Source organism: Phoenix dactylifera, chromosome 1 (genome assembly GCF_009389715.1).
Source record: "Phoenix dactylifera cultivar Barhee BC4 chromosome 1, palm_55x_up_171113_PBpolish2nd_filt_p, whole genome shotgun sequence".
Classification (NCBI taxonomy): Eukaryota; Viridiplantae; Streptophyta; class Magnoliopsida; order Arecales; family Arecaceae; genus Phoenix; species Phoenix dactylifera.
Window position 1 is genome coordinate 12,769,740 of NC_052392.1, and position 13,513 is coordinate 12,783,252.

The 13,513-nt window shown below is 40.0% G+C and overlaps 1 protein-coding gene across 3 annotated transcripts; it reads right to left on the reverse strand.

Annotated features, from left to right (window-relative positions):
* Nucleotides 1-5,967: 5,967 nt before the first annotated feature.
* On the reverse strand, nt 5,968-12,021 carry LOC103712846 (heterogeneous nuclear ribonucleoprotein 1). 3 transcript variants are annotated; one of them, XR_005511987.1, is made up of 7 exons: nt 11,882-12,021; nt 11,746-11,786; nt 10,068-10,231; nt 7,745-7,844; nt 7,471-7,643; nt 6,199-7,182; nt 5,968-6,092 (listed from the first exon to the last, which is right to left on the reverse strand). XR_005511987.1 is itself a non-coding variant. In XM_008799524.4 (7 exons), exons 1-6 carry the CDS (start codon nt 11,920-11,922, stop codon nt 6,691-6,693), a joined length of 1,011 nt encoding a protein of 336 aa, XP_008797746.1. In that variant the 5' UTR covers nt 11,923-12,021; the 3' UTR covers nt 5,971-6,596; nt 6,670-6,690. The 3 variants fall into 3 exon arrangements, 2 of the variants coding, with proteins under 2 accessions (XP_008797746.1, XP_008797745.1); XM_008799524.4 differs by having other exon boundaries at nt 5,971-6,596; nt 6,670-7,182; XM_008799523.4 differs by having other exon boundaries at nt 5,971-7,182.
* Between the last annotated feature and the right edge of the window lie 1,492 nt (nt 12,022-13,513).

Consider the following 13,513-nt stretch of genomic DNA (forward strand, 5'->3'; position numbering starts at 1 on the left):
ACTCTCTTTTATCCTCTGCCTCTATTACTGTTCTAGTTAATGGATCAGCAGGAAACTGGATCAGAAGTCGGCAAGGCTTGAGGCAAAGTAATCCGCTCTCCCATGCTTTGTTTATAGTAGTCACTAATGTTTTACCTAGAATTCTAAAACAAGCAGGATCCATTGGTCTTATTGAAGGAATCAGTCATAATCCTTGCTTCAGTGGCGTCAAAAGCTTGCACTTCGCAGACGACATGCTTCTACACAAGGCAGAGGGAAAGCATTTTGGAAATCAACTTTCAAAAAAGTATGATTCTCTGTCTTAATATGGAGGATAACGAAGGGACAGAGTTTGCTACAACCGTGAATTGTAAAAAAGGATCTCTACCCTTCACTTATCTCGCCCTTCCCCTATATGATAGAAAGCTGCCTAATCATTGTTTGGATGCTGATGCTTTGGAAGACAACTCCAATCTGGCCGCATGAAAAGATAAATCTCTCCTGGGGAGGTAGAGTCCCACTAAGTAGTTCAGTTCTCTCAGCACTCCCTATCTAATGTCAATCTTTGAGCTTCCAACACTACAACAAAAATAAGATATCCCAACTCTTATGCGCCGACGACGCAAGAAAGAAGCGTCGGCAATTTTATGAGCGCGCCAAGATTTAACGACGCTTTTTAATATCGTTGAAACTAAATTTATAACACAATGCTTCTAAGCGTCGTCGGAGGCTAAAGAGAAAAATGAGCAGACGACACTTAAAAAAACGTCGTCGAAATCCTATTTACTAAACCCTCCACTTAATACTAATTTTTTTCTTAAAGACCTTAAACACTAACTTAAGATGACCCTTTTAAGCGTCGTCAGACACCACTTGGGCCAGACGACGCTTGAAAGCGTCGTCGGACGTCAGACAACGCTTAAACACCCCACTCCACCGCACTTCCACTCCAAATCCACCCTATAAAATGCCAAATGATGAAACCCTAGCCATAGTGGCCTCCAGCAGCCCCAGCGCTACTCCGCCTCTCAAAAAATCACTTCCATCTCTTCTTCCCCCAACTTCTTTTTTATTTTGAATCCGCCCTTGATCGATTCCCCTTCCCTCTCCCCCTCGAAATCTCCGCCTTTTCTTACCTCATGTCTTAAAACCTTTGCTCTGATTCGTTGAAATCTTGTTGGGGATTCCGAAATGAAGCAAAGCCAGTCCGCCTAAGAGATCTTTGAACCCTAACACGAGGCCTCTCGATCTCGTCTCGGCGAAAATGGGAAGTAGATGGAGGAAAGCCAAGCTCGCTCTCGGCTTGAACCTTTGCGTCTACATCCTCAAGACTCTCGACGACGCCTCGCTGTCCGATTATCAGTCCGAGACATCCTCGGATGCGGTCGCGGTCTCTCCGACATCGGAAGCTTCGGATTTCCGCGCCTTGATGCCCTCCACTGCGACTCCAACCTCCGTCATGGATGATGATCTCGGGGCCATTGCTCCACCTTCGCCCTCCACCCTGACTCACCTCTGCCTCCGCCTCTACCTTTTTGTTATTTTTTCCTCGTTTAATTTCTTCTATGGTTGAATCCATTTAGCTGTAGCATAAATCTGACGGGGTTTGCTTCTCTAGGCCCTCATTTTTTTTCTTCTTTTCTTTCTTTTGTACCAAAAACCATCATTAAATTTGCTTATAAGATGGTATTCAGCTGATGCATTTGTAATTAAATTTCTTTTATCTTTTTTAGTGTGGTTGTGACCACGATTAGGCCTGTTAACGAGCCAAGCCCGAGCCCGAACCTGGAAGACTCGAGCTCGACTCGTTTCATAAAATCTCGGGCTCGGGCTCAGTACCAAGCTCTGTATTGGGCTCAACTCGGGCTTGAGCTCGCAAAGCTAGTTTCAATTACAAGCTCGAGCCGGAGCCCGAGCCCGAGCTGGAGCTGGGGGGTGGGGATGGGAATGAGGATGGGGCGGGCGGCGGAGAGGGTGGAGGGGTTGACGAGGTGGAGGAGGGAGAGACGGGGGCAAGCGGCGGCAAGGGCGAGGAGGAAGGCATCGTCGACAAACTCGAAGTAGCGGAGGTTGAAGACGAAGGGGGCGAGGAGGTGGCGGAGGTTGGGGCATGCAGCGGTGATGGCGGCGAGCTCGGAGGCGCGGAAGCCCTCGGCGGAGGAGGTTGAGGCGGGCGAGGGAGGCGGCGGTAGGGTGGGTCTGAAGGGTCGGGGGGGATGTCCTTGGTCCAACAGTAGAAGTGGGAGAGGTCGAGGGAGGCGAGGCAAGCAGGTAAGAGATGGGTGGAGGAAGGGATGGTGCCCAGATTTGGCGAGATCTCTCTCGATTCTTTTCTAGGACCGGAGGGCGGACGCGAGGCGGACCTCGTCACGGCAACGGATTGCGGTGTGGAGCTCGAACTGGATTTGTCTAAGCGACTTGAGGGCGGATCGGAAGGAGCCGTAGGAGTCAGCGAAGCGGAGGAAGTCGTCAAGGAGGCGGTTGGTCTAGGGGGCAGAGGCGGGGTGGTGGAGAAGGTCCTGGGCCTGGGGGATCTGGAGGAGGTCGTCGAGGGAGGCGGGGAGAAGGTCGATCCCAGCGAGGCCGGCTGAGATCTAGGTCGGGGAGCTGGACTCCGGAGCAAGAGAAAGCAATATTCAGAGGAGAGAGGGGGAGACTCAAAAAGGGTTAAGTCGCGAGCCCAAACGGGCTCGTGAGCTGCTCGGGCTCAAGCTCGTTAACGAGCCAAGCTCGAGCCAAGCTTTTACCGGGCCGAGCCCGAACAGCTCGGCTCGTTAACAGGCCTAACCACGATGGATGGAATAGAAGAAGAAAAGAAACGAAAAGGCGAATGCGAAGGAGATGGAAACCAGATTTGAAATAACCAGTCTCTCTAATTGTAATTGTAATTTATAAAAGAAACATCAGACATTTATAAAAGAACCATTGATCAAAACTTTTTTTCTCCAAAAAAATTAATTAGGCTTTTTAATTAATTTTTTAAAAAAAATAAATCTAACGAGGCTTTAAAGCATTGTTAGAATAAGTATTGCCAATGCTTTAAAGGATCGGCAAAGATTTTATTATTTACTGACGCTTTTCTGCAAAAAAAAAAAAATTCACTCCCCCCCTAGCCGATGCTTTTGAAAGCATCGCGCCAAAATTACCAATACTAATAAATATCGACACATGCTCTAAAAAGCATCGGAAAAGGCTGTTTTTTTGTAGTGCAAGATGGTGGTAATAGACTGAACCATAGTGAAGAGCCTTTTATTGGAAAGGTAGTCTCAATGGTTCCGTTGTCTTGTTAGCTGGCATCCGGCTTGCAGATCCAAGAAAGAATGAGGTCTTGGAATCAAAAACATTAGGGATATGAATTGTGTCTTGTTGGCTTAATGGGTTTGGAAGCTTGTTTCTGGGAGCTAACATGGTGCAAGCTCATTAAGAGTTCTTATTACTCCAAAAGAAAGTTCGGCATCAGAGTAAGGAATAATGTGCTATCATTGCCTCATTTCTGGCGTGGCATCAGCAAGAGCCTATCCACCTTCTGGAATTGCACATTCTCTCTGAAGGATGGTAAAAATATTAGACTTTGGGAAGATTCTTAATTAGGCCCGATTGCTTTTGCTCAACTGTTTGGATCAACTCTTTGGAGAGTCGTACTCAAGAGTGTTTAAGCGTAATGTCTTGGTGGCTTCTCTATGGAATTGGAGAAAGCTGAGTGGAATGGTAGAGATCCTTTGATGCAATCCCAATTGGCTCAAGGTGGTCATTTAATGAAAAAATTAGCTAAGGTCAAACCCTCGAGTGGCAGATACCCCGGTGTAAAAACTTACGCAACATGGGTGCTTGATCGTGAGCTCCTTCTATTTCCTTTTCTTAAAAGTCTGAAGGTTCTGATTGTTCCACTTCATAGGTAAATGTTTTCTACCCAGTTGGACGCTGTGAGCTCAGTTTTGAAAGCTCTCTCTTCTGTTGATGCTCCTCTTTTCTGTCCCAAGAGTATCTAATTCACTTCGGACACAGGAATCTGTTCCAATTTTCATACGCAGGAGAGTCTCTGTATCACTCAACTTTGTTCGACCTCCTATCACCCTCTCTCAAGTCTTTTGTAATTATGCTCCTATAAATATTTTTTTTCCTTAACAAACGTGGGTGGCTTCTAGCTTTCCTCATACTTCAAAAAAAGAAAACAACACACATCATATTCAACTCCTAGAACAGGCTGTGGAATGTTTTTTTTAAAATATATGCAGCGAAAACATGTGTTTGCGCACCACTAGTGTCGTCTAATGTCTTAACCATTTAAATTTTAAAATATTCCTCATTATCTCAATCGGGCTCTCCTGCCTAAATACCAGGTAGAAATCCTCAATCTGAGCTTTGTATATACATAGATAGACCAAATCAGATGTAAGTTAGAAAAGCAAAAGACTAAGGTTAGAGGTACATAACAACAATGACCAAGAATGTAATTGCAGAAGGATCAGATGATCGCCAGTAGCATACATAATGAAATATTTCACAACATTAATGCAAACAAAGAAGAGAAGCTAGATTTATTCCTGGAAACCTAATTCTTGGAGCAAATAAATTGAAATCCACAGTAACACCATAACGAAAGAGTGTACAAAAATGCCTTGACAAAATAAAGACAAAAAATAAATGAAATTGCAAAATAAAAGACCAGATGGTCTAAGACCACCAAAACTAATATTCAAACTGTCATTCACATTGGCATATATAGAAAACAAAATCCTCGATAAATGTAACCTCTGGAAACAAAATCTTTGATAACATATACTAACATCGGCAATTACAGTAGATCAACTATCATAGAAATACAGCAAAATTTCAAACCAAGGGGCACGTGATGTGAGGTATCAAAAAAATATTAAAAAAAATAGGACATTTCTTCTGAAACTAAATCTCACACCAAGAAAGTTAAATTTGGTCATCCGCTAGCCACAGACAATCCTAATTGGGGATCAAGGAAAAGAATAAAAAATATACCAGAAGAAACCCCAAAAATAGCTGCAGGCAGGTTCGAGAAACCATCAAGAAACCCAATCTAAATTAGGCTATCATCAGACAAAAACTTTCTTTGAAAGTTTTATGCAGAAAGAGGGGCTATTTTATACGTCAATAACTTAAAACATATAAATTATTAAGGTTGATTACGACTTACACCATGCAATGATCAGACGCTAGAAGATCACCGAGAGCAATGCTATGGTAACAATTATCCGGAAAAGTTGCTCAATATCTCCCGCAATCCTAGCCGTTTCATTATGTTGAAAAATCGCTATACACGAAGAGAGCAATGGGAATATACAGCTAGCTGAATAATTTTTCTAGTTGGACTTCAGTGAACATGTTTGGTATTATTGTTACTTTTGCGCTTGATTTATATACAAATAGTGAAATACGGAAAAAAAATTAATGTTGCAGATAGTATTTACAAGAAGTTTTGCAATTTCTTACATCTACTTTAACACTCTTGTAAAAACAATAAACCTTTCCTTCTAAAAGCTCTAAAGATTATACAACCAACTTTCAGGAGCAAATGGGTTTTATCATTCAACGTTGATCCGTGAATGTCCACTTAGATACAAGTGGACCATCCGTTGCGCTCAAGATACATCCCCCCCAACAGCAACGTAGACTTCAATCATATCACAAATCGGTTCAACCCCGCTTTAATTTGCAGGAAAGTTGAAGGGAAAACGCAAGACGGACGGAAAATGAATTGTATAGCAGAGCACTGGATATCGTGAGAAATTCATGTTGGAAATTTCTTTTTTCTATGTAAATCAATGTAGGCAATGTTGTGAACTGTTTCGGAACAATCCCCAATATCAGGAACAAAGACGTAACACGGACTGTCACCCCTTAGACTTCATATATGGGAAAACCAAGACCTACGATGTATGGAAGCTGTAATCGCTATAAAACAGAAGCGGCATTCATAAAACCAGCTAAGTTGCGACCAGATATCAACAAAACCCCTTATAAAATGTTCGACGCTAAGAGCCATTTACTTTGTTTACCACTTAATTGTCTTAGCGGCTGAAGTAACAAGTCCGTTGTGCTTGACGACAAATATCCAGGCTGAGCAAACCTGATAAGATGTTCTGATATTTTTACAGGCAAAAAAGAAAAAACAGAGATTTACCACGGAAGGAAAAAGCAAAACGAAAAAGAAATTTTGCGCTTAAAAAATTGCTCTAGACAACCTACCAATCTAGAAAGCATAAAGCTAAGCCTCAGCGCAAGATACCAGAAGACGCATCACTACAATCGCCGCCAGCACAAACTGCCAGACATGCAGGAACGGAGACAACATAATCTCAGCAAACTTACTACGATCTGAAGGCACTACATACTATCTACTAAAACAAAGGGTCATTAAATGGTCTCCAAAACAGGTGCTATTAAATTTCTACAAACAAAGCTAATTCAGAAAGTAGTCTTAACTCTAATGAAAACGAAAAGGACATAGAATCATAATGAAGTTGCTACTTCATTCTGCTAGACATCGCAGGTGCCTGATAGAGTTCTACATAACAAATCAATCAGCCTGGGCTCAAACTTCAGTAAAGGCTCTCTAAACGGTGCTAGAAGAATGCCTACAGTGCCTGTGACAATAAGAACCATCTTAAGTCCAGCAAAACTAGTGCAACCTGAAGTGACAAAAGATCTAGAGCAGACCTGCAGTGAAGTGCTTCTTTCCTATCTTGCATATGGGTGATAACGACCAGCACCACCATAGCCTCCCCTACTGCCATAAAGTCCTGAGCCATAAGCAGAACCTGGGGAACCATAACCGCCTCCATAGCCAGATCCACCATATCCCCCAGCTTCACGTCCATAGCCACCTAACCCACTTCCACCGTATCCCCCGCCATATCCTCCATATGAACCCAGGCGACTAGAATAACCAAGAGAAGATTCTGCCCGGTAATCCCCTAAGCCACCACCATAACCACTATATCCACCACCAAATTCACTAGCAACACCTCCATAGCCACCAAATCCCCCAGGCCTAGGGCCAAGACCTCCAGGTGTCCTATAGGAGGAAGGACCAAACATACCAGTGCCAAAACCACTATACGAGCTGCCAAATCCAAGATCATCACCAAAAGGACGATCCCTAGATTCACTACCATAAGCAGAAGGTGGTGGGTTAGAGGGCTTCTTCGGTTCAGCCTTCTTGATCTCCACCTACAACAAAGCAAGAAAATCAGCCTAGGTCCTGTTATACAAAATGCCTAGAGAACCACATGAGAGCATCCATAAACCTACAGTAACATTAACCTGCAAATATACTAAACAATGATTCTAACGACGATGAGAGGAGAGAGAGAGAGGGAGAGAGATGGCGAATAAGCCATTGCAAAGAAAATCTGACAAACCAAAGCACCTATAAAAGCCTATTATACAGCACTGAGAGAGAGACAGTGGGTAGTGTATGAGGTTTAGAGCTTTGATCAAACACAGTACCAGACTCACCTGACTACCAGCTAGATCAATCATATTGCCCTTTTTGGCTAACAGTTCATCTACAGTTTTTTCGTTGTCAAAGACTATAAAACCAAAGCCTCGAGATCTATTGGTTGTGTGGTCACGTATAATCTCATGATCTATCACCTTCCCAAACTTGGAAAAGAAGTCCTTGAATTCATCTGCTCCATTTAATATAACAAGAAACAACTGGTTACAGAAACTGGTATCCAAATGGCACGCCAATTAGTTATAAAATATATCAAAAAGAAATCCATGATACCTTCTGTCAAAGTTGTCGGTATCCCACCAGCAAATATCTTCTTTGTTTTAAAATCTTTTAATGGAGCAGCACCTTTTGGGATAGTCCTTTTAATTTCAACCTGCAGTATTCAGGTAACCAATAGTTTCAGGCAATGAACACATGTCCATAACCAAGAGAGAATGGACTTGAGAAACAAGAATAGCTGTACAAGAAACACTATTCCCATCCTTTGTACCATTTACAAATATTGGAGCTGATACATGTATTTTTATTACAAAAAGATGAAAAACAGACAAACCCATATTCCAGAAGCAATAAAATATGACACAATTTAACAGATTGAAAAATATGTCCAATAAACATGTATAGCATCCTTGAAACAAAGCATGGCAGCAATTTTTTTGGGTTAAACATAATACTACCTATTAGACCCTCTCAAAAAGCCAAGTCCTCCGTATTAAAAAAAAAAAAAAAAAAAAGCTTCACCAGTTCTTCACTGCACAAAGCCTTCTAGTCAAGAAAATGTAACCACTACACATGTATAGGATCATCAAAGCCAAGCATGGCATCATAAGTTTTCAGTGAAATGAAATACTGCAGTTCACTGTTAGAACCTACCAAAAGTCAAGTCCCCCGAATTAAATAAAAAAAATGAAGCTTCAGCAATTCTTCACCGCACAAAGCCTTCCAGTCAAGGGAAAGTGTATAAAAGACTCCTATTTCGCTGATGTATCACATGTCCAAACAATTTAGGCAATAATTCCTCAAATATTCTCTATTCATGTCACTCCTAGCCTTAAATCATTTTTTGAACCATGCCCTTGCTTTTCTTCAAAATATGTGCCGCTCTGCTTTTCTTAAAATATATGTCCCCTGCTTCTGTCACATGTTTAACTATGCTACCCATTCTCCTCTATGGGCCCTCCCCTCAATATTCAACACTGAGAATAAATCATTGATTGTGTTATAATTATTGACAAAAAAATGCTTAAGCCCAAAAGGCCCTCAAAATAAATACTAGTAAAATAAGTAAATGAACATATAACTGTCCACCAAGCCATATCCAATAAGAGATGTCTGCTATCCTCATCTATCTCAACAGCTTTTAAAGAATGGAATATTAACTATGAAAGACACTAAAACTTAACTATGAAATTTACCTAAAATAAATGTTTGAAGGTACTATATAGGTAGGAACCCAGCTACACCTGTCTAAGACTTGCCTAGATGAACAGTTTTTTGTGCACAAGCACAAACATATTGAACCCAACATTCATTAGGTTCCATATTTTTTAAATCTGTTAAAGATAATGCCATTAAGTATTAGCTTGTAATAATTTATAATCAAAAACTTAGTGGATAAGCGATCAGAATTACACGAATCCACAGTCCAATCACACTGATATTTCTTTTATTGCCTATTGCTAGTCTGAAAAGAATGGATTTTACCACCTAGAATATAAGCTAAAATGAACATACAAAAATAAGTGCTTTTCTTTTGCTCTAGCTTTCTCAAGGTGGCCCATATTTTGTGCTGAATTTTCTGAGACTCGTCTGAATTTATTTTTAAAAAAAAAAAACAGAATAGACCTTACAACCATGTAGTTCTAAATAATGTATGACCCCTTTAGAACACACATCTAACTTTAAAACTTCTACGCCAGTTGTCCTCATGTTGGCCCTTGTACTCGCAGCACATGATAATGAGGACAGATTAACTTAAACATAGTTGAATGCATTTAGAATGCAATGAACAAAACAAGTGGGGAAAGCAACAAATGCCAAAACATGCTCTTTGATCCAAAATAATTAACGAAACAAATTTGGAACTGCATTAAAGCATAGCAGAGGAAAGAAATTACCAGTAGATATTCTAGATAAAAGCAAACCTTTAAATAACATCAGAAGATATGATATCATCATTACAGAAGATAGCTATACATGAGAAGTGGATCATCTTCATTACTTGTCCAAAAAGAGAAGCATCTAGTGTATATCAATAATGAGAACAAGATGATCTCATTACAGAAGATAGCTATACATGAAAAGAGGATCATCTTCATTACTTATCCACACAGAGAAGCATCTAGTGTATATCAATAATGAGAACAAGAAGATCACTATAAGTCATCGAAGACAGGAGGAAATAACAGGTAATAAATGAATAATGAGCAAGCAGTGAGATTTAAAACACCAGCGAACATTTCCTAACGCATGGTGGAGTAGTCAAGTAGCTAGCAACCACCAGTATGTGAAGAAGAGGTAACCCACGAGCCTTTTTCAAAGCTCACACAATTCTAAAGAGACTAAACAACATTCCCAACATTCTAATAAAACTTACTTGTTTTCCATTGATAATCTGAGTTTCCCCGATGACTTTGTCAACAACAGAAGGATCACGAAAGGTAACAAATCCAAAACCTCTTGGCTTGTGTGTGTTCCTGTCTTTCATTATCACAATATCATCTATGTCGCCATACTGGCCAAAATGCTCCTTGAATGTTGCTGAATCACCATAGAAATGAAAAGAAAAATAAATTAGAAAATTGTAAGTAATAAAAACATGTGCCTCTTGAAGCATGAAACTAGAGGTACAGCCTAACAGGAGACCATAATTAGACTAGTAAAAGATGTTTTAAAAAAAAAGTCAAGCAGCAACACTTCTCAAAATCAGACAAATAATTGTGCCTCTGGTGTGCGTGTGTGTGCGTGTGTGTGTGTGTGTGTGAGAGAGAGAGAGAGTACAGACTGCCACTTTGATGACATTAGTTGGAAGAGTATTGAGAGTTAAAAATTCAAAAGAAATCCTAAAATAACATATACCAACAGTATAGTCAAGCACTGAATATAAGAAGTATTCAAGTTTCATGTGATTGTCATGTGTCATTCACTCTTACATGAAAAAAATTATATGTCATATCTAAGGCTAGAAACATGGACCAAGATAATAAGCATTAATATGCCGACTATTTTTTTCCCAAAAAAAAAGACTGAATAAGAGAATTAATGTGCATTCAAAGTAGGAAAAAACTGGGGGGAAAACATAGTGCCAGAAAGTCTGGACAGATATCATGGGAGATCTATAAAAGAGGACTTTTCTCTTATCAAAGCCGCAAATGCAACCAGTCCAGAGTCCAAGAAATACCATTATAATCAAATCAATCTACAGATGAAGCATTATGCAACCTGAAAAAGTGCTTGGACACTGGAAATAAGTTAAATGTGGTGAAATAGGCACAAAACCCACAGCTATATCCAACAGAACAACAAGAAGTTAAATGGGATGAGGCAAATTAAAACTTGGCCGCAGTATAAGGAAAAAAGGCAAGATATCCAGAAAGAATGAAAAAATATACAAAATAACACACCAACAAACAAGGTATAAGATATATATATATATATATATATATATATATATATATATATATATATATATATATATATATATATATATAAACTGAAAGTTGAAATAGGTGAAACCTAAGATGGATCAATATGTAGAGCTGCACTCTAATTAACAATATTTTCCACAGTTTCTACGGAGCATATCACCTAATCCTTAAAAAACAGAAAAAGGAAAAAAACAAGAAGCACATCACCTAAATAGACAACAAAACAACCTACCACTAGGAATCATATCATGCACCCATCAATCAAGAGAGAAAAATTAGCAAAACCCTATAATTGCTGTCAATTTCAGTTTACCTCCAGTTTACGTTCTATGTTTAAGAAAAAACACAAAGACCACTAGCAATTTTCAAATAAGCATCAAAGCAGCCCGAAATTTGACAACAAATAGTAGCGAGAAAAGCGCAAGAAGTCCTCATAAACATTATTTACCCTAAAAATAATAACAAGAACCTGAGAAATTGCGGTATATGTTAACCGACTGCAGATCTAGAATATAAAGAAACCCTATAGGGGCACGCTACCTGAATCAATGCATAAAGAAAGCTCAAAAAAGAGATAGACTAGGAATTGTAACAGATCAAAGAAAAAATCCCTTGTAGGAAACTTACTGAGGCTCGTATCCTTGGGAAGCCCTCCAACAAAGATCTTCCTGGGAACGAGAGACAAGGAGGAAGGAACACATTAGAAGACAATCAAACGAGAGAAAGAACGAATAGAAGGCGATGAGACGTATGGATATCTCACGCTGGGCTCGCTCCGTCGTGCTCCTTGGACCTCGCGGCCATGGCGGTAGCTCACCTTCCGCGGATCACCGCGCCTAGGGTTAAGGTGTGAGGAAAAGGGGGAGAAAAGGACGAAAGAAGCGAAACGAGATTGGGGTTAGATTTCCGAGGCCGGAAAACGGTATATATAGCATTGCAGTGACCTTTTAATTTTTTAGACGGCGTTACTTTCCAGGAGGCCTGACGAGATTTCGTCCGCTGCGATTTCTTTGGACCGTTGATTGTGTAAATTGGACGGACGTGATGGCGCTCGTTTACGGGGTCCCCGAAGTGCTATGACGGTGCGATTGGTTCGGTTTGAATTACGTGTCGGACTTTGCGATCTTACAAAGGCTTGTCAAAAATATCATTATCCTATCTCTCTTTCCCCTCCCTCCTGCGACCCAATTAATCCCACGCCCCTCCATCTGGATTCCAATTATTTATATATTTTCGTCTCTCTAATTACGGCCAATACCGAAATTTCTTCTCTCATTTCTCTCAATCCCTCCTACAAGAAATGATCGATATCATAATATTATACTATTTCCTAACATATTGGCCTCGGAGGAAGATGGTTCTTCAAACTCTCTTCCCTAATATATTTTCCTTGGAAAAAAAAATCTTCAAGTTTTACTTGCCTTCTAGCTTGATTAGGCTTGGCTAGGGAGGCCAACTTGATCGATTGCTTCGAGGTTACAACAATTTTCGTACGAGACTCGGATCTTAAAGTTACTAATGTTACTTATCCACAAGATCCTATTAGAGCTCTTTGATTTAAATTTGTATAACTCTGGGAATTGGGAAGTGGTTGTGGTTTGCATGATGCAGAAGGATGATAGCTGGTGAGAGGATTGCATTTTTTGATAATCATGTATTCAAGTAAGGTAACAAAACAATATTGTGTGCAAAAGAGAATTGAGAAATGCAGGATATGCTTTTACACTTCTCATTGATGACTTTCACTTCAAAGGTAATGAGAATGGTGATTTACAAAATCGCTTTGTGGAGGTATTTTAATGGGTAACAACTTGTTTTTTTTTTAATAAATGAATGGAATAAAAGATTTTTTTTCTTTGTCATGGCCAAGATATATTCTCTAATTAGGAAAATAAGTTTTTTTTGATCTTTAAGGAGAGTTGTTTTGTGTTCCATGCAAATGGCTGCTCTCCGAAGTTTAAATGTGGTCCTAAAATTTTGTAAATGCACGACATTTCTTCTAGAATGGGTTCCCCATTAGGCCCTTAGATTCATGTGAAATCAAAAAGGCATTTAAACCTAACATACAAATGATCAATAGAGTAATTTTGCAATAGGTCTAGAATGCTTGTACAGTTGTACCTTCATGAACCCTCAAAGGACCACTTGCATAGACACTCATCTAGGTGCCGCCCAACATCACCCAATATTACTCTACAGTGGATATTGCTCGTCCACTCTTATTTTTTTTTAATCATCATCTTGGTTGCTCATTGCATTGACATCTGATATAGATCAAATTCGCTATTCCTAAAATCTTACTTGACAGCTCATCATGCCAACCAAACAATGACACATATCCAGCGAACTCAATAGCCAATCAAATCTCCGAACAATCAGTATGACTGAATACAAC